Raw genomic sequence first — 22334 nt, forward strand, 5'->3', positions numbered from 1 at the left:
CGTGATCATGTGAATTTTTAGTATTACATTTCCCGCCATACTTTGACCACGTGACATTTATAGTATTATAAATAATAGTTTTATGTGTAAGTGTAATTTTTTTTTGAGAAAAAGACAAATAGGTTCTTGACCTTTTGTCTGCAGACGTTTTTGTTTCTAACAATTGAAAAATACTTTTAAGTCCCTAACTTTTATAAAATTTGGACGGATCCGTCCCTCCATCCAAATGCCTCCGTCAGGGACTGATCCGTTCAACTTTTATCAAGGTTCAGAGACTTAAAAATATTTTTCAATGGTCAAAGACGAAAATGTCTGTGGGGTAAAAGGTTAGGGACTTATTTGTCTTTTTTTTTTTTAATTAAAGATAGAGAGATTCGCGTAACTTTTAGATGAGTATTATTAAACTACTCTTTCACTTTAACTCATGACAACACTAAATAGACGATAGTTTATATATCCTCTTTAAGGAAGATATCATGGCTTTGATACCATGATAAAATTATGAAAAAATAATGAAAGAAAAAAAAAGGTGAAAAAATTTTATTGATTATTAATTGATTGAATTGTATTTGTAAACTATGAGGATAAAACTATATATATATAAAGTATTGTCTTATGAAAGATAAAAACAAATAAAGATAAGATAAGAACAATTAAAAATAAAATAAAATAAAATAAAATAAGATAATAAAGACTAAAATTATAATTGAATTTATGTATTCTGTTTAACTAAATTTATGGATCATGAGAATTTTTTATTATCGTCTTACATTAAAATAAAAGAATAGTTTAATACACTCGCAAACTAGTTGATAGAAAGATCTCAATAATCCACACAGCTGAAGCCAATACATGATATGAAAGGCACGAAGAAGTTTATGATTTGTTCCGTTTAGCATCATGAGAATCACGCCTGCCACTCCTAGCTACCTTCTAATTCTGATGATCAACAGAAAGAATCCCACGGCGCCGCCATATCACTGATTACATTCGCTCTATAAGTACAGTCAACACATTCAAAGAAATCATGGAGTCGGATAAAGAATTCCCAACCGAACTGCAATCCATAACCTTCCAGATCCTTAGCTCCAACGAAACCGCACATATGGAAGCTATCTTCTACGATCTCTTCTCTCCCGAACCTAAACCCAAACCTCACTCCGAAGCACTCGCCTTCCTCCAATGCTCCAAGAAACACCACCCGGATCTCCTCTTCATCAAGCTCTTCTTCCTCCTCCGATGCGGCGCCACCCGGCTCACGCGCGCCAACTCCGCACGCACCCTCCACCTCCTCAGCCAACCGGACATCTGGCCCAAACTCAAGCCCATCGCCCAGGCCAGCCTCAAGGCCCACTTCACAGCCTACCTCCAGGAAGAAACCTCCCTGCACGTCCTCAGGCTCGTTGCACCCGTCCTCGCCGAAACCCTTTCCATTATATATAAAGATCACCAACAACACTGGCCTGAGGTTCTTGACTTCTTATTGTCGTTTACTGCCTCAAACGACGACAAGTCCCGCGAAACGGCGCTCTTGGTTTTCGCCAATTTGCACAAAGACTGCCGTTTACGCGTTTCCAATGCGCTCCGCGGCTTAGTTCCCGTGCTCCGCACCTCGTTTATGGAATCGCTGGGATCATCCAACGCTGACATTCAGGTGGCGGCTTTCGGCGCCGTGGTGAGCCTCGTCCGTTTGTTCTCCGATCCATGCGTGTTCCACGAGCTCCTCCGCGCTATGATGGTGGCAGCTTTCGCTCTCCTGCATGGCTCCGACGGGAGCTATTTTCAGCGCGCTTTCGCGGAGATGGTGAGGCTAGTGATGGAGGAACCGGCCCTGCTGAAACCTTACGCGAGCGACATGGTAGTGGACGTGCTCCAGATCGTGGAGAGCGACGCAGGTTTGAGCATCGAGACGCAGCAAGCTGCGTTTGAGCTGGTGATGGCGATGACGGAGGTGGAGGATTATGCGACGGTGCTGAAGAGCCATAACCACCAGACTCTGGTCAGGGTTTTCATGATCCCGATGAAGATGCTGCTGTTCGTTGAGGACGAAGATGATAAAAAAGAGAAAGACGGGTGTGGTGTGTACAAAGTTGGATTGAAGTGGTTGAATCGGCTTTGCCTGACGGTTGGAGGGGACATAGTTGTGAACATTGGCTGTCATATTTTAAAGATTTTCTTGGATTCACAGTACTGGAAGAAGCGCCATGCAGGGATTGCTTTCCTCACTGTGCTTTCAAAAGATTTCTCAGACGAAATGGTGATGAGTGAAAATTTTCTAATGGAAGTTGTAACAAAATTTTTCAAGTCATTCCAAGATTGCCATGATCGAGTTCGGTTGGCAGCTTTTAGCTTTATGCAGATGCCTACAAACTTTGTCGAAGCGATGCATGTCCTCTATCATCATAGGCTTATGCATGCCTTTGCCGCTGCACTTGACACTACCCAGAACTATAAAGTCAAGGAACAAACAGCATCGGCAATGCTATTTTTTCTAAAGACTACTCTTCCAGACAGCTTAACATTGTACAAGAATGCAGATGTTATAATAAACAATTTTTTGTCAATACTTAAGGGTAAACAAGGTGCTAAGCTTAGAAGTATTGCTCTGGTAAGTCTCAACATAATTGCACAGCAGTGTCATGAATTAGCTCACAAGTATTGTGCGAGTTATCTTCCAATCTTACTAGAAGAATGTGAGGACAATAATTCTGAAATCAAAGAGGAAGCAACACGTGGAATTCGAATATGTGCAGAATTTGGAACACCTCATTTAAAGCCTCTTGTCAATAGGATACTGTCATATCTGAGTAGTGTTTTGATCAAAGAACCAAATCATTCAATTTCGGAGAATGCAAAAGTATATGATATAGCAGTTTCTGTTCTAGGAAGAATTTGTGAGTTCCATCGTGACACCATTGATGGCTCAAAGATTGTTCCTGCCTGGTTAAGTTGCTTGCCACTTAAAAATGATTTGATTGAGGCCAAACTGATGCATGAACAGCTTTGCTTAATGGTTGCAAGACTAGATAAGGATCTTTCAGGAGCTGGTAACCAAAACCTTCTCAAGGTTCTCGTAGTGTTCATTGAGGTTGTTGATAACGGTGACAAACTAGCTTCACCTCAAACAATAAAGCAGCTGAACAATTTGTTGAGACAGCTTGGACGGAACATTCCTTGTACGGCGATTAATACAGTTTTGTTTTCTTTAAATGACCGGCAACGGGAACTGTTGTTGCCTTTCCTAGCGTCCTAGTATGTAGTAATGTAGTATCTCAATCATTTTAGCTTCTCTGATGGAAGGAAAGAAAAAAAAAATGTATAGTTGATTGAAATAGGGTCACTTGTTAAATTCATAGGACTCTATCTCACGAGACACTTATTTATTGTTGTAAGGTAAAAGAATGATTTAATAAATATGAAAAAATTATTTCATTTCAGTTCTAACAAATTGGCATATATAAGTATAATTAATAATATTACTTGTCAACATATTATTTTAATATCATGTGTCATAATATAATTTGTCCATATGCTATTTACTTATCATCTATGCATGTGAACTAGATTTCTTTTGTAACTTTGTACTAACCACATATTTTAGTTTGTGAAATTAGATGTCCCTAATCAAATTGGTTTCTAAATTAGTTTTTTTTTAATTTATTCTTTATAAATTCAAAATTTTAAATATTTTTTCGCAATAATTCATTTTCTTTATATATCAAAAATAATATATATGTTGAGTTTAGAAAGTCTTATTGAACCATCATCCACATACTATCTAGAATAACCATCCGAGTACTATAGATAATAAACATCTTTCCAAAAAACTAAATTAATTTTGGGATTCACCAAGGATCGAACTTTTGACCTTTCGAATCTAGCGTTCTAACACCATATCATGATACCACTCATCCCAAAAACTTCAGCTAATGAGAAAAGGTAACATTAATGGTTATATCTCTAATACTCCATAAACCTCCATTATACACATTGTATAAGTATTCCATTGACTCCTCATACTTTCCCTAAATTGATTAATTAGTATTTCAGGATTGAAGATAATAATTATGAGGCTAATGGTGCTGATTCAGTCATATTAAGAAAGAATTATTTTATTAAAAGCAAGAATGGAGGAGAATTATATAATGGCTACCATCTGCGGTAGAAATAAATGTGACCATTATTAATTGAATAAGTATAGGGAGTTAATAGCCTAATCGTACAATGTGTACAATAAAAATTTAGAAAGTATTAAAAATATGACCATTAGTGTTACATTGTCTTGTCAAGTTACGTTTTTTAGATGAGTGGTTTCATGATATGGTATTAGGGTACTTTTTGGGGATATGTAGTTTTTGTACACTTAGACCATTGGCTCCCTAGTAGTACTCATAAAGATTTTTATTGCAACAGCTACGAAGAGCTGAATTATTATAAAAAGATATTCAAGTTTCAAGAAGGGACAGAGAAATACAAAAGATTCACCAAGTACGTGTACGTTTTAGTGATATTTGTAAGACTTCTAAATTTTTAAAAGTTATTAATTAATTATTTACGATGCATTATATTTATTTAAGACTGTATTTCGGAGATTTTTATATAAAAGTTGAGTAAACTCTTATTTTTTATTTAGAGTTCTTATAATTGAAAAATAGTGAATATTTTATATGCCTTAATTTTAAATATTTATATTTTTAACCTTATTTTATAAATGAAGGAGAATTAATTTATTTGTCTCCAATTTTATTGGATTAGCATTTAATCGAAACTAATTTATAAATTTGTAATTGAAAGGTATTTTAAAGATGGATATTTTATATTTAATTTAATATAATATCTCTTAATTTTATTAAAATTTAACAAAATTCTAATTTGCCCAAAAATTCCTAATTTCATATTTGTCCCAAATTAAACCCTAAATTCCCAAAGTATCACCCTAACCCCAATTTTCCTAACCCTAGCCGCCTTACCTCCTTCAGCCACCAAAGTCCCTTCTCTTCTCCCAAACACAGCAACAATTTATGGGAAAAAAAAAAAGAAAAGAAAAAAAGAGAGGAAAGGGATAACAGAGAGAAAGAGAGAACCGAGGGAGGAGGAGAGGAAGGCTGCGCCGGCGCCATGGGTTTCGCCACCGCCGCCTCATGGTCGTTGTGCTCGCCAGCTACCACTGCGCGCCATCCCTAAGCCGCAGCGCCATGGACCAGCCCCGTCGCCTTCGCCGTCGCTGACAAGGGGAGAGATGGAGCTCGCGAAGCAGGAGGAGAAGAGAAGCCATCGTCGCGCGTTGATTCCGGTTTCGCCGCGCCATCTCGCCGTGGGGATCGCGACCACCATCGCCGCCGAAGTCGCACGTTCGTTCCTGGTTGTGCCGCCGCCGAAGCTTCCCTCACCGCCGTCGATGCCAATCTGACCAGAAGAGAAGAGGGAGAACGATGCGAGGAGAGAGAAAGACAGAACGCATGCGGAGAGGGAGAAGGCGTCGCGGGGGGTTTCTACCGCGATGAAAAATGGCTTTTCTTGGTTTTGAAGCTATTTTTGATGATGTAAAGGAATTGGTTTTGGAAATGGTTTAATTTTGAGTTAGTGACTTTATAAATGATTTAGTATTTGAGCTGGTTTGATTTTAAAAAGAGATTTATTATGGGCACAGATTCACTTTGAAAATTATTTGATATTGGAACTAGCCGAATCTTGGAAAATGATTGAGGTTTTGAAAAGGTTTGAGAAATGTTTGGATGGGACCCGAAAAGGGTGGCAGAATCTGAGTTTTAGAGGAGATGCTGTCGAAATTTTATAAAATTAGAAGTTTCATTTGAAGTAGTTATTTTAAAAGGTTTAATTTTAAGCATTATATGATTTAAGAATACTTCATTTATCAAAGAAAAAGTTATGTTTTGGATTTCAAATTGTTAGTGAACGAAACAAAAAGAAGAATGATGAGGATTGATTTGAAATATGATTTTTGAATGAATTTGGAAATAGATATGGATTGACGAATGATGATGATATTGATGAATGATGAATGAATTATTTATATGGCTTGTGAATTTGAAATATCTGAGATACGAGGTTCTCTGGATTAAGTGCCGTGGCTTGCCACCACGTGTATCAGGTTGAAAACTCGATACTCTGTTGACCCTACGATGTAAGTGTGTGACTGGGCACTATATAAATTCCCGGGAATGTTACCCCCATTGAGTAATATTGATTATTTGAGAAAAAGCTATGCATAGACTCTTGGGGATGCACGTCGGGGGACAGTCTACGTACAATTCAGACTTGTCGGGTTGGCTGGATAACCGACAGATGAGCCTCATCAGCCATAGGACAGGCATGCATCATATGCATTTGTATGCTTTGCTTGGGTTTGAATTTGTTTTGGCTTGCCTAATTGTTAAACTGTTCTTAACCGCTACTTGAACTATTTGCTGTAACTGCTACCTACTTGTGCTTTCCTTGTCTGTCTTGCCTGTGTTTGTCCTGGCGTGCTACATTTGAGAATGAACCTTGGTGCTGAATTAATGACTGTGTTGTTTGATTGTGTGGTTGGTTTCTGATTGAGATTTGCTTATGAGAAAGGAAAGACTTTGAATTTCTGAAAATGTTAAACACTGCTTCTTTGAAAAGGTTTTGAACGATTAGCTATATGATTTTAGAAGTATTCATAAGACAATGATAGTCACAGAATCTGAAAACAGTTTTCTTATTGAATATCTTCTTATGACAACTTTGAAACTCCGTGGTGAGACCGTGTGGTTAGGTTTTCACCCCCCTACAGCTTTACCTTTTCAGGAACCAGATGAAGAAGTATTAAGAAGAGGTTTGGTTTGTTTGGTTTTATATGTTGCTGTATGAATTAGATTATTTTCTTCCCTCGTCTTTGTTATCACAAGTTTGTAAGAGGGATAGGAGTTGTATGTTTTGTATGTATATTATACTATAAGATATTATGTAAAGAATCTTGTATATGAATCTATGACTGCTTGTATTTTACATCTGATAAAGTATTTATTTTTCCGGTTTTTCAAAGAACGCAGCGGTACGACGTTGAGTCACAGGCTCCTATTTTAATATTTAGTATATAAAGTAGTCGTAATACTTCTTACTATTAGAGTGGCGCAGCCGGAAGCGTGACATTCTGGTAGTGAGGGTGTTACATTATGGTATCAGAGCAGTCTTTCCTGTAGAGCCTTGGGAATGGACTGATTATGCTTCAATTGCATACTCTGGGAGTATGTCATGTAGTAGGTCTTGTTTGAATAACGAGAATTAGAGTTTTATACACATGACGGTCTATTGATTAATGCCATTAGTCTTGCATTGCATAATTCCTGGTGTTAAGTTTGGCCGGCTTAACACTAGTAAATTATGTATATGGAAGCACCAATGGGTTATGATAGAAATATGCGAGTCATAGATAACGCGAGTTGCGGGTTTTGGGAGCGTTAGAAATTAATTCTTGAAGTTAGTTGACATGTGATCCTTATCCGTGATAGGTGTTAGTTTTACCTTTATAAGTTGCATTGGAAATCCTTGATTCAATGCCTTTCTTGAGATACGGTTTGATTCTCTGTCAAATTATATTTCTGACTATCCCCTAGATTCTTGATGTTATGATCCTCAATCTTACGTTCTTTTATAAGAACTCTGTACTCTAATTTAATTGGAATTTGCTTCGATCAATATATTATCTTTCTTGTTCTTGTTCCTAGCAAAATTTTCTGATTTAGATTCTCTCCTTAAGTTATGATTTGATATCTTGCCTCTATGCTCTGCACCATATGCGTATTCCTCTCTTAACATGCGCCTACTTATTCCTTAGGTTCTTGACATCACAGCTTTAGGTTCTGCATTCTTCTACTTAAACGATGTAATTTATCGATGAAATCTGAACCTGTTTTGTCGTAATACATACTATCCTATAAAGCCCTCTTGTAATTTTTGTTTTGGGTCTTCAAAGAAATTCTGGTTTGATTCTCCTCTTGAATATTTTTCAAAATTCTTGAAAGAATATTTTTGCTCATAGCTTAATTAAGTTTATTTTATAAATTTTTCATATTTTGTTTTAATTTGAGTTGTTTTAATGTAAAATCTTATTTAAACATTTCATGTCTCTTTTGGGAAAATGAATTTGTTTCTTTTTGAGATTATCCATTCTTTGTTAACGCTATCAATGACTTTTAGTATTATTTTTGACTTAGCTCAAATCCAGTTTAAATAAATGCACAGTTCTTCCTCTTGATCGTTCCTATCGAAGTTCTTAAATTCAAGTTCCTTTTTAAGATTACAATTTGATTTTCTACCAAGATTTTCAGTAAAATGTTTTATCCTTAGCCTAACTAATTTTTATTTCATAAATCTTGCATAATCTAGCTCGACTTGAATTTGTTTTAAACAAGATGCAATATTTACGTTTTAATTGACTTTCTTGAATTTTGTAAACAATTACCCTATTCTACCCTATGGTTTCTATTGAAGATCTTTGAAATCAACATTCTTTTCTAGCTATTTGTATTTCGATTTTTTTTTCTGTCCGGCACACTTTATGATTTTTGACCATTCTTGTTTGTTGGTGACTCAAACCATTTCTTCAAATACTTGTAAACATTGTCTTGAATCATGTTATCTTCTCTTTTGCAAACTTTGTATGTCCTTTATTCGGCCTAAATTTGTTTCGGCTAAATATGTTAACTTTTCTTATGATTCCTATTGAAGTTCTTTGATTCAGATCTCCTAGAAAAAAATAATAATAATGTAAATTGACTCTCCTTCTGAAATATTTCATTGTTATTGCGCATTCCTGTTAAATTGCGACTCTATTCAACTTTTTGACTTTATGTGAACGTTGCTCTTGTCATTTGATTTGTTCTTCCTAGGTATTTTAACCCTATAAGTAAACTCGAGTGCTTCGGTGTCATATGCGACCCCTAGACATGGGTAACAATATGCTAGCCTTTTAGTACACAGCCTGTTGATATAGGAAGTAAATTTGGTGAGTTTTAAAATTGTCGCAGGTTATGGCGTTTAATTTTACACTGGTGTGTTTGAGCACGTGTCAAGTTGCTAAGTTTTTGAACTAAGATCGATTGTTTAGATTACCGCATAACAATGAACGAGTTTAAAACCTTGATTGAGATTGAACTAGACCTCGGAATACTGGGGATTGGTTTTGGCTTTCACTTCTTGAAACTCTCCCATTCTGTTTTTAAACTTGAAAAAAAAATGTTTTGATGAAGTATAACTTGATTTTTCTTTTGACTATATGCCAGTTTTATACATGCGTTTGGTTAGTGAAGCACTTAAATATTTTTACTTATACCTTTTCAAACTTTACATAATCTCTTACAACCTGAAATTGTATTCAAGAAATGTCACATCTATGTTTTCGTTATTCTTTTACAAATATGTTGTTGTATACTTTTCTTTTGAAATGTAAAATGATTTTTTTTAAAAGTTCCGATTCTTGTAAACGATGCATTCGAAAGAGTTTCATTCATACTCGAATCTTGTGAATTGTCTTTGGTCTTAGATTTTCTTTTCTATAAACCTCATACTCCTTGACTCAGCTTAAATTCGTTTCAAATCGTTGTATTGTTTTCTAATCCTCAAGGTTGTCTCTTAAATTCTTGTGAACGACGTCCTTGTCACCTGATCTTATCTCATGTCTTGTAACCTTCTAAATAACTCCGGAATTGCTTTAGAGTCACATATGACCCTTGGGCATAGCGAGTGAAACGTTAGTCTCCATAGAATGCTGCTTGTGAGCGTGAAAAGATGAAGCAGTAAGTGTATGACATTATAAGGGGCTGTGGTAGTTTTGTTTCCATGTGAAAATTTGTAGATGATAGGTTTGTGACCAACTTTTTTTTTTTTTGGGTTGCGAAATGATTGATGGAGTTGCAAATTGGAGTTCTGCAGTGGATACAACATTGGTGAGCGAACGTTTTACCCGTTGTTTAAATACCAGTTTGCTTTGTAGCCTTTTTGCCACATTAATTATAACTTTGCTTTGTGAACGCCTATCTTGTATCTCCCGTCTTATACCATACTTTACCCTTATATTTAAATCTTATAGTTATTCAGTATTTGAACATCTATATGTATAAATATGCTAAACTTTCTTGCTTATCTAAAACGCATTTAGAAAGTAAAGTACTGTTGCTTCAGACCACACTTTTCCCTTACACCTAAGTTTTACAAATTATTCGGCATTTGGAAAATTAATACCTATATCTGCCAAGATCTCTGTTTTTTTAAAAGTATTCAAAACTATTTTAGAATGTTGGGTATTAAGTTAATTTTCGAGGACGAAAATTTTTATAAGTGGGGTAGGATGTAAGACCTCTAAATTTTTAAAAGTTATTAATTAATTATTTACGATGCATTATATTTATTTAAGACTGTATTTCGGAGATTTTTATATAAAAGTTGAGTAAACTCTTATTTTTTATTTAGAGTTCTTATAATTGAAAAATAGTGAATATTTTATATGCCTTAATTTTAAATATTTATATTTTTAACCTTATTTTATAAATGAAGGAGAATTAATTTATTTGTCTCCAATTTTATCGGATTAGCATTTAATCGAAACTAATTTATAAATTTGTAATTGAAAGGTATTTTAAAGATGGATATTTTATATTTAATTTAATATAATATCTCTTAATTTTATTAAAATTTAACAAAATTCCAATTTGCCCAAAAATTCTTAATTTCATATTTGTCCCAAATTAAACCCTAAATTCCCAAAGTATCACCCTAACCCCAATTTTTCTAACCCTAGCCGCCTTACCTCCTTCAGCCACTAAAGTCCCTTCTTTTCTCCCAAACACAGCAACAATTCATGGGAAAAAAAAAGAAAAGAAAAAAGAGAGGAAAGGGATAACAGAGAGAAAGAGAGGACCGAGGGAGGAGGAGAGGAAGGCTGCGCCGGCGCCACGGGTCTCGCCACCGCCGCCTCATGGTCGTTGTGCTCGCCAGCTACCACTGCGCGCCATCCCTAAGCCGCAGCGCCGTGGACCAGCCCCGTCGCCTTCGCCGTTCGCGTCCAGTCGCCGCGCCATGGCCGCTGTTCATGCGTCGCCGTCGCTGACAAGGGGAGAGATGGAGCTTGCGAAGCAGGAGGAGAAGAGAAGCCATCGTCGCGCATTGATTCCGGTTTCGCCGCGCCATCTCGCCGTGGGGATCGCGACCACCATCGCCGCCGAAGTCGCGCGTTCGTTCCTGGTTGTGCCGCCGCCGAAGCTTCCCTCACCGCCGTCGATGCCAATCTGACCAGAAGAGAAGAGGGAGAACGATGCGAGGAGAGAGAAAGACAGAACGCATGCAGAGAGGGAGAAGGCGTCGCGGGGGTTTCTACCGCGTTTCTGCCGCCGCTGCTTTCTCTGCCGTCGCCGTCTGTAGAGCTCACCGCCACCGGAGTCACGAGCTGAGGTGGGGGAGGAAGCCATCTTCTCTGTGTTGTTGCAGTCACCGTGCTGCTACTGCTACGCTTCGTTTCTTTGTTTTCCTTAGTTATTGTAAGTTATTTTTGTTTCTGAATCTCCACTGCTATTGTCCTGCTATTCGTTGATTGAGAACTTTAAGGCATTGATGTTTTAGGATTAAGCTGTTGCAGCTGTGGGCTGTGATGGTTGATGCTCCTTAAGAATTGTTGCTGCTGGGGTGACGGAAATTGCTACCGCCAGTTCTAACGTTGCTACCGTTTCTGCTGACTTGCCCCAATTCAAGTTCAATGTCACTGCCCTAGGTCTAGTCTTTCTCCTGACTCTGTTTCACTTTTATACTCTGAACTGCCCTCGTTTATTTATTTGTTATGATTTTAATTCCATTTTATTTTCGGTGTTGCCTTGGATTTTAGAGTTGTTTCTGCGTTTGATTCCATCAAATTCGATGTTGCTGTGAGTGTAATCGGAGTTGGTGATGCTGCCATCGCCCCGGTTGTGTTGGAATCGCCACTATTATTGTGGGTTTAGGCTAAACGGGACTGTTGTGTTAAAATTATGCGGTTGCGACATCGAGGTAAGGGTTTTTCTTAAAATCTAATTTATATTACAGAGTTGTGATAAATAGATATTAATGTGAGAGAACATATGCCTGTGATTATAATTGTCTTCTAAATGTGGTTGTTTGCTGGACTGAATGACTGATTGCGTGACTGCTTGAATAGTTTGTGATTGCTGAAAAGAAATTAGCTTGAAAGGTTACTTGGTTGATTATTATGAAAAATGACTTTTCTTGGTTTTGAAGCTATTTTTGATGATGTAAAGGAATTGGTTTTGGAAATGGTTTAATTTTGAGTTAGTGACTTTATAAATGATTTAGTATTTGAGCTGGTTTGATTTTAAAAAGAGATTTATTATGGTCACAGATTCACTTTGAAAATTATTTGATATTGGAACTAGCCGAATCTTGGAAAATGATTGAGGTTTTGACTCGATACTCTGTTGACCCTACGATGTAAGTGTGTGACCGGGCACTATATAAATTCCCGGGAATGTTACCCCCATTGAGTAATATTGATTATTTGAGAAAAAGCTATGCATAGACTCTTGGGGATACACGTCGGGGGACAGTCTAAGTACAATTTAGACTTGTCGGGTTGGCTGGATAACCGACAGATGAGCCTCATCAGCCATAGGACAGGCATGCATCATATGCATTTGTATGCTTTGCTTGGGTTTGAATTTGTTTTGGCTTGTCTAATTGTTAAACTGTTCTTAACCGCTACTTGAACTATTTGCTGTAACTGCTACCTACTTGTGCTTTCCTTGTCTGTCTTGCCTGTGTTTGTCCTGGCGTGCTACATTTGAGAATGAACCTTGATGCTGAATTAATGACTGTGTTGTTTGATTGTGTGGTTGGTTTCTGATTGAGATTTGCTTATGAGAAAGGAAAGACTTTGAATTTCTGAAAATGTTAAACACTGCTTCTTTGAAAAGGTTTTGAACGATTAGCTATATGATTTTAGAAGTATTCATAAGACAATGATAGTCACAGAATCTGAAAACAGTTTTCTTATTGAATATCTTCTTATGACAACTTTGAAACTCCGTGGTGAGACCGTGTGGTTAGGTTCTCACCCCCCTACAGCTTTACCTTTTCAGGAACCAGATGAAGAAGTATTAAGAAGAGTTAAACTGCGTTTGGTTTTATATGTTGCTGTATGAATTAGATTATTTTCTTCCCTCGTCTTTGTTATCACAAGTTTGTAAGAGGGATAGGAGTTGTATGTTTTGTATGTATATTATACTATAAGATATTATGTAAAGAATCTTATATATGAATCTATGCCTGCTTGTATTTTACATCTGATAAAGTATTTATTTTTCCGGTTTTTCAAAGAACGCAGCGGTACGACGTTGAGTCACAGGCTCCTATTTTAATATTTAGTATATAAAGTAGCCGTAATACTTCTTACTATTAGAGTGGCGCAGCCGGCGAAAGCGTGACATTCTGGTAGTGAGGGTGTTACAATATTGTTCTTCTTCAATGTCATATTTTATATATTTAGATTTCGGTTCAACTCTTCTTATTGATAAGAAAAAGGCATGTTTTAGTGATTTTCTTTTTTAGAAACCTATACGAGAGGAAAGGCAGAATATAAGAAGAAAAGCAAAAAATAATTCTTATGTTATTTGAGCTTTAATTATTTGTTCTTTCTTCGATTTGAAATTCTTGGTTAGTTTGGTTAGTAAAGTTTGGAATTGAAGTTTCGTTTGTTTTGGAGTAAAATTGGTTTAGGGTTTTTGATATTTGTCTTTGTTTTTAAATTGATATTTTATAATTTTGTTGATTATTATAGTAAAATTTTACTATGTATGGTTGTAATAAGAATTAGATATAAATTTCATTGCATCTAGAAATTGAATTAAGATATATGGTAATGTTCTTTTTTTCATTTTAAATATTTTGATGCTATAATTACACGAGACAAATTAAAAAATTTCTTATGTATCTTATTATCTATTTTTTATTTTAAAAATATCTTGATTCGAATTTCTATTTTTTCATTGCTTATAAAATTTACAAGTAAATAAATAAAAGTATACATAAAATATTTTAGGGTGGACAAATCTCCAATCAATCGAAATACTCATCATATTCTCAAAAAATTGATAACAATAAATAAAAGTAACACGCTGTTAGTAGAACTCTATTTCCATTAAATTTAGTATTACGTAGCTGTATAACGTGATAAGGTAAACTTTTTAGTGAGGTTTAGATAAAAATAACCTAATTTAACAAATTAAAAAATCTCAAATAAAATTAGGTGCTCTAATTATACACCACTTTAATAAGTTATACAAGCTCATCAAATCTAACATCCCCAAACCAATATACAAATCAATTATCAATTATCAATGTCTTTTGACTACTAATTTTGAATTCATCCTAACAATCAACTTCAACATCACTTTTATATTGGAGTCATACTTACTTCTCTTTTCACTTATATTTGCTTTATCTTTCCATAGTTATGGTGTAATAAGCTATCATAAAAATGACCTTCTATCTGAGTATTCATCTTTAAGTTTATCGGTCCAATAAAATAGTTACATCTCATCTCTACTTTTTACTCCACATAAGATTAGATGAAGGAAGAATGAATCAATATCAAACAAAATTTTTATTAACAGTGGAGACATAACGATTATTGTACACATACCTTATAATTCGGATATCGTAAGAACTATCTATCTGGATTCTTCACTGTTCATGACTTTAGCAGCACAACATTTATGCCATGATAGCATTATTTATCACTATTAAAAGGGTGTTTTTTCTTATTTTTTTTAGCCACACCTCTAATGAAAGACCCACTGGTATATATCACTAAAGTTATTCTCCTAATATAATAGTCTCAATTTACCGTTAGACCTAGAGTGAACTTCACCTTTCATTCTTCAATTTTGCAAGCCACTATAATTGGAGTAAGAGATAGAGTTCCTTCAAAAACTAGGACACTTAATTTTATTTGGGATTTTTATTTTTTTCAATTTAATAAATTGTATTATTTTTATATAAGTCTCACTTAAGAATCTACTTTGTTACGCTATACAACTATTTAACGGAAATAGAACTCTACTAACAATATGTCATTTTTATCCATGTTATCAATCTTTTTGAGAATACATTGAATATTTTGATTGATTGAGATATATATTTGTCCACCCAAAAATTTTTTATGTATACTTTTATACATTTATTCTAAAATCTAAGGTATTTCTGCCTTCCAAATCTAAGACATCAAAATCAGAATGGAAAACATATATATTTAACCTTATATAGTTCTAGCTTAAGTTTTAAACTTCTTTTCAAAATCGCCGAGAACTTTTCATATGTTGAATTCAAACAATTAATTATTTTAATTCAAAGTCAACTCAGAAACCATTTTTCTCATTCTAAAGTCTAAATCAAAATCTACCCGTATGATACTGCTTTGGCAGCACGCAACCTTATATATGTATGTGTTACATTGATCATTTCAATTAAGATATCTCACAAATTAAACTCTGATTTAATATATATACCAATCAATAAGCTTTTTGCCTTAGCTTTCAAGCCATCAAGATTAGACAACATAAGATACATATATACGAGGAACTCATCATGTCATCATCATTCTCTAACAATTATAGGAGGTTCGTGTTGATAGCTATGGTGATGGTGTTGGTGATTTTGATTGGTTCTCCTAAATATGGAGAAGCATGGAGGCCATTACTACAACATGGGTTCATGCAAATGCTTCCAAAAGGACCTCCAAACCCCTCAACCGGGGGTGATACTAATGGTGATCGATAACCTAGTTTTTCTTTTATTGTTTTTCCAAAAATAAAGTGTCCCTTTTTTCTTAGTGGAACTTCTATCTTCCTTTTTTACATGTATACCTCATTCCTTAAATAATGAAAGAATTATTACAAGGCCAAAGAGCAAGGAAAAGATACGTGCCAAGTTTTTTTGTTTTAATTTGATTCTTTTGGTGGAGATCCCCTGTTTTAGTTTCTTTAGGTGATGTTGGTTGTGAAATGAAAATAATGAAAACGATGAGAATAGTACAGACTACCCTTACTTCATGTTCAATACTTAAAAAAAAAAAAATTACTTTTAGTGATAATTTATTTTGCTTTTAACAATAATTAAAATAGTTGCTAACACATTTACAAATAATTAAATATTAATCATCTTATATTTGTATTTTAAAAAATTTTAGTATAACAATTATTTATAAATATCATTTTAATAGCAACAAAAAATCTATAACTTTTAATCATCATTTTCTCGACAATTTATATTGTCACTAAAAATAATTTTAAATTTATAATGTTATTCGCTTTTTGTTATCGTTATTATTACTACTAAAACTTTTAAGATTTTGTTTAAATTACATTATTGTACCCATTATTTAGAGAGATTCTATTAGTTTGAGTTTTAATATGAAGTAAAAAAAAATTGTTCTATATATACTAAAATACAAAATTAATCACTATATATTTGTGTATATTTGTACATATTAATTTATATATATTTTATTAGATAGATAATTAATTGCAATTTAAAAGATTTTGGCTAAAGTTATTGTACCAAAAAAAAAACGTGATGGAATACTCTAGTAGGGTTTCATCACAAAAAGAAGAAGATCTGGTCGAACGAAGTACAAAAAAAGTTAAAATTCAGGATGAGGTGGACTTCAATCAACCGGTAGATCCTATGGACACTTCAGTTATGGGTGATCCCCATGAACCAGTGGTTTCGAAACTTGCTTACAAGGAAGCGCTCTTGGCTATCATCGGATACTGCCTTGAAAGGATACCAAAAATGGGGCTTGCTGATGATATGGTGGAGGGCAATCCTAACCCCAAAGATCGATGGTATAAAGAGGACAATGATCAATAGGAGACTACAAAAGAATTTGACCCTTGTCCGACTATTCATGTTTCTAAGAAAGAGTTTGAAGAATGGTGCAAACCTTGGAAGAATGCCCTCATTGTGAAGTTGCTGGGCAAGAGGGTTGGTTTGGCCTTCATGGAACAACATATAAAAAGAGATTGGGTAAGAAAAGGAACCATTGATGTTATTGATATGGATCGTGACTACTTTCTTATTCATTTTTTAAATGACGAGGACTATTCTCATACGTTTATGGAAGGACCGTGGATGATAGCCATGCCTTATTGTCCAAAGATGGAGGCCCTTCTTCCTCACATCAGAGAATGTGGTTTGAAAGATTGTTGTATGGGTTTGTATCCCAAACTTGCCTATAGAACTCTATAATCAGCGATTTCTTTAGAGGGAGGGTTCTACTATTGGCCATATGCTCAAAATAGATCGTGCGACTTCTGTACACTCAAGGGAAAAGTTCACGAGAATTTGCGTGGAAACCGATCTAACCAAGAAACTAGTGCTCCGCATTTCTGTTCTGGAAAGCGAATTGAACATTAAGTATGAAGGACTCTATTAAATTTGTTTCTCTTGTGGGAAGTACGGCCATCGTTAAGAATCTTGCTACAAAAATCTTGAAACTAAGGCATCGACACACCAAGCCAACTCCGGTGATGATGAAAACTCCGATGAAGGGAATACTGTTATTGGGGAAGGTGACCAAAATAGAAAGAATAATGAGGAATTAATGTCCGGGATGCTAACACTAATGCCACGTCCAATTTCGGACTATGGATGTTGGTTAAGAGGTCAATTAGGACAAAGAAAGATATTTCTTTCCAAAAAAGAAAAAGGGATCTCTTAATGAGTATGATTTCTTGGCAAATATAGCAAAGGATGGAGATCCAGAGCCCAATTTTGTGGAAGGGAGGTCCCGTTTCAATGCATTTTACGAAGAAGGTGAGGAAGAGGCCAAAAAGGGTACTATGGAAGAGCTTAAAGACCAAACTGATTATGAGCTCCAGGTTATCAAGGCCCAAACTATTTTTGAGAAGGGACATACCTACCATAAAAAATCCCCCAAGTTTGATGCTCCTAATTATTGAACATGTCATAAAAAAAGGCCCAATTGTAAAGAATGGGGCTGCAAAAAATGAGAAACCCATAATCACTAAAGCTAAAAATCATGGAAAACAAGTAGCTAATACTCTTGAAGTTCCTGATGTGTCCCCTCCCCCATATCGCGTAGTAGGAAACCGAAATGGTGATGCTTGATAATATGCGTCGGTTACAGCAAGAACGAAATGATTCCTTCTTGGTGACAAAGGAGTCCAGTAAGGTGCTGGAGTATCATATTGAGAAAACGGATCTCTCCATTCAATGGTTGGGAGCGAGCTCCTCTTCGGGTGGTGCTATGAAGGAGAAGGCAATCAATAGCCAACAAGGTAGACCTCCTGATGTTCATATGATGGTGTCGTCAGTGAGCAAGAATAAAGAGGGAAGCTCTTCCTGAGACCGCAACAGTCTGAAGCAAAGGGCGAATGCCCAACAATGATTTCTAGGTTTTCCATAACCTTCCTCTCCTTTTTTGGTCTTATGGTATTATCAGTTGGAATTGTAGAGGTGTTAGCTTGAAATCTTTTTCCACTCTTATTAAAGATTTAAGACGTGAATTTGATGCAAATTTTTTACTTCTCTTTGAAACTCATATTAGTGGAGATTGGGGTTTGGAAGTCAGAAATAAATTGGAGTTTGAGAGTTGTTTTGTTGAAGATGTTGTTGGACATTCTGGTGGTATTTGGGCTCTTTGGGATTCGAGTACTTGGAAAGTTGATATTCTGGGTCATAATAGACAATATGTTCATTTATTGGTATCTTATAATAACTCTGCTCCTTGGCTTCTTACTGTATATGGAAGCCCCTAAAAGGTTAACAGAAAATTGCTTTGGAATAGCTTGAGTCTTTTGTCGGAAAATACTAATCATCCCTGGTGTGTGATTGGCGATTTCAATGCCACCCTCCATGATCATGAGAGGCGGGGCGGTGCCACTAAGATTGAGTCGGCGCTTACTCTAATTTTCGCAATTGCATTTTTTACTGTGGCCTGATTGATCTAGGGTTTGTTGAATGACCCTTTATTTGGAAGAGAGGTAACTTGGTGGTTAGATTGGACAGAGCTTTTGGCAATTTGGATTGGCAAATAAACTTTTTAGATGCTTGTATTAAACATCTTCCTATGTTGAAGTCTGATCATGCTCCCCTCTGCCTTAAGCTTTATTCTAATTTTGTGGTCAATAAATGAAAAATGTCTTTTCGCTTTGTTGCGGCTTGGTTAACTCACCTGAATTTTGACAGCATGGTTTGAGATTGTTGGAAGGTTGAGGCTTCTTGGACAGCTAGTGTCAATGATTTCCAGCGTGCTCTTAAAGATTGGAACAATATAGTATTTGGTGATATTTTTAAAAGAAAAATAAGAATTCTTCATAAGTTTCAGGGTATTGCAAATTGTCTTGCTAACAGCACTAACCAGTATCTTGAAGATATGCAATTTCAATTGTGTAAAGATTATAAAAAAATTCTTACTTAAGAGAAATTGTTATGGTACCAAAAATCTAAGAGCAACTGGATTAATTTTGGGGACCGCAATACAAGATTTTTCCATGGGTATACTATGATTCGAAGGAGAAGAAGTAAAGTTCTTATCCTCCAACAAGAGAATGGTTTGTAGATCACAAAAAAGAATGATATGGAGCAGCATGCCTTTGCCTTTTTTGCCAAATTGTATCCAGACACCCATGATAACCCTCCCTACATTCTTCGTAAAGACTTTTTGCCTCTAAATGAGACTGAGGTTAATATTCTCGGCTATCATGTGACGCATCAGGAGATTAAGGATGCTTTTTTTGGTATGGGAAGCCTAAAAGCCCCTGTAAAGGATGGTATTCAAGCTATTTTTTATCAGCAATAATGGAATAAAGTTAGGCCTGACCTTTGTAACCTGGTGCAGAGTATTTTTCACATCCGATCAGTGTTGAGGACTTTAATGAAATGTTCATCACGCTTATACTCAAGGTTAACTTTGTTTCTAATCTAAGACAGATGAGACCTATAAGTCTGTGCAACATTTCATACAAGGTTATTACCAAAATTCTTGCCAGCCTCAGGATTATGGAGAAATTGGTTGGTCCTACTTAATACAACTTTGAACCAGGAAGACAAGGTTCTGACAACATCATCATTGCTTAGGAAGGCATCCATTCGATGAGAAATAAAAAAGGAAAGTAAGACTAGATGGCTATCAAGATCGACCTTGAGAAGGCCTATGATAAACTTAAATGGTCTTTTGTTAGGGACACTTTAATTGACATTGGACTTCCCTCACATACCATTGAGCTTATTATGGCTTGTATTTCTATGGCTAGAATGAGAATTCTCTTGAATGGAGAAGAGCTGGAGGAGTTTAAAACAACTAGGGATGTTTGGCAGGGTGATTCTATTTTCTCTTACATTTTTGTCTTGTGCATTGAGCGTCTCTCACAATTCATTAACTGTGCTATGAATTATGGGTTCTGGAAGCCTGTTTATATTAAGAGAAGAGGGCCGTCTTTATCACACCTTTGTTTCATGGACGACTTGATTCTTTTTGCTGAAGCTAGTATGGAGTAAGCTAGTGTCATTAATAGATGTCTAAGTACCTTTTGTGAGAGTTCCAGGCAAAAGGTCAGTCAGAAAAAAATACGTGTTTTCTTCTCTAAAAATGTTGGAAGCCCAGTCAGAGAGGAGATCAGTGAAATTTTGGGTTTCACCAGAACTGACAATCTAGGAAAGTACCTTATTATGGATTAGCAAAAGAAAAAAAAAATGGGGGCTTGGGTGTTTGCCATGCCATGCTCTTAATAAGGCTTTCATGATGAGGGTTGGCTAAGGGCTTATTGAGAAGAAGGATACCATGTGGACAAGGGTATTGCGATCCAAATATGATGGAGGTGATGACACTATTCCTCGGGTAGGAAGAAAGCAAAGCAACTCGAACCTCTGGAAAGGAGTATGCGCTAATTGGGAGAATGTCACTAAAAATACCATTTGGCAGGTTGGCAATGGTAAAAGCATGAAATATAACTAGGTCCTAATTTAGAAAGTTTGGATATGCATGTTAATCAGGTAAGCAATAGAAGCATTGATTATTCTAGTAACCTTACGGATTTTTTTTCTCTATTTCAGGGGATTAGGACACTGACAAAGTCAAAGAATGGCTCCCAGATGATGTAGTCAGCAAGATTGTTGCGATTCCTCTGCCATTTCCTTGGAAAGATAAAGACCATATTACGTGGGCTCTCACCTCGGATGGATGCTTCAAACTCAAATATGCTTATTAAGATATCCAGAATACCCCTGACAGCTCCAGCAATATTTTTCATCCTTGTTTGGAGTTGGAAAGGACCTGAACGAGAGTGTTTATTCCTTTGGCTTATTGCTCATGACTCCATTCTTACAAATGCAAAAAGGAAGAGGCGCCATCTTAACAATGACGATCGTTATCTCCGGTGTAGAAACGATGTTGAATCCACTCTCCATGTCATTCGAGACTATTTTTTTGCTAGGAACGTTTGGTGAAACCTCCTACTTGCCGATCAATTCCGACATTTTCTAAATTCTGATATGTTGAACTGGCTGCAAAGCAATCTCTTAAAAAGATCAAAGTGGTCAAACCTATTTGGCATTGCAGCATCTCACCTTTGGTTTTGTCGTAGTAAGCTTGTTTTTGAAGATATGTTGATTTCTGCCGCTACAACTCTTATCCAAATTAAAGCTAGGCATGAAGAATATCTATATGTTATGAATGTGCATTGGAGGCAGAAGCATAATAAGTCAGCTGCTAGTACCTTTATCCGTTGGCTTCCTCCTCATGAGAATGAAATTAAGCTTAATGTTGATGGTTCCTTTTTTAATAACTAGAATAGTGTGGCATGCAGTGGAGTGTTTAGAGATCACTTGGAGAGATATATCATTGGTTTTTCTTTCAACTTGGGTAGCTATTCTATTATGCAGGAGGAAATATGAGGGGTTGTGTGCGGTCTCCAGATTGCCATGGCCAATAATTTCAAGCGGCTTGTTATTGAAACGGATTCCTCCTCTGTCTTTGAGTTTGTAAGAAATGGTTGTACTACAAGTCATTCTTGTGCATCGATTCTTGCTGATATTAACACTCATACCCAATAGCTTAATGTTTTCGAATGGTCATATACGTACTCTTAGAGAAGCAAATTATGTTGCTGATACGCTTGCTAAAAAGGGACAGACCCTCCTCTTTGGCCTTTATATTTTTGATGTTCTTCCTCCCGATATTAGCTTATTAGTTCTGTATTTAAATTGTTTTGGCATTTTGCATCCTAGAGGCTTTTAGTTCTGTTTTATTGTATTTATTTTTTTCTCTTCGCTCGGAGTCTTTAACT

The 22334-nt window shown here is 35.8% G+C and overlaps 1 protein-coding gene and 1 long non-coding RNA gene across 2 annotated transcripts; both read left to right on the top strand.

Annotated features, from left to right (window-relative positions):
• On the top strand, positions 726-3309 carry LOC107628241. Its single transcript, XM_016331007.2, has one exon. It carries the CDS (start codon positions 1028-1030, stop codon positions 3251-3253), a length of 2226 nt encoding a protein of 741 aa, XP_016186493.1. The 5' UTR covers positions 726-1027; the 3' UTR covers positions 3254-3309.
• Positions 18083-22300, top strand: LOC110268735. Its single transcript, XR_002357148.1, has 2 exons — positions 18083-18443; positions 21103-22300. It is a non-coding gene; the product is annotated as an uncharacterized LOC110268735 (long non-coding RNA).

The sequence above is a fragment of the Arachis ipaensis genome, chromosome B02, assembly GCF_000816755.2.
Source record: "Arachis ipaensis cultivar K30076 chromosome B02, Araip1.1, whole genome shotgun sequence".
Classification (NCBI taxonomy): domain Eukaryota; kingdom Viridiplantae; phylum Streptophyta; class Magnoliopsida; order Fabales; family Fabaceae; genus Arachis; species Arachis ipaensis.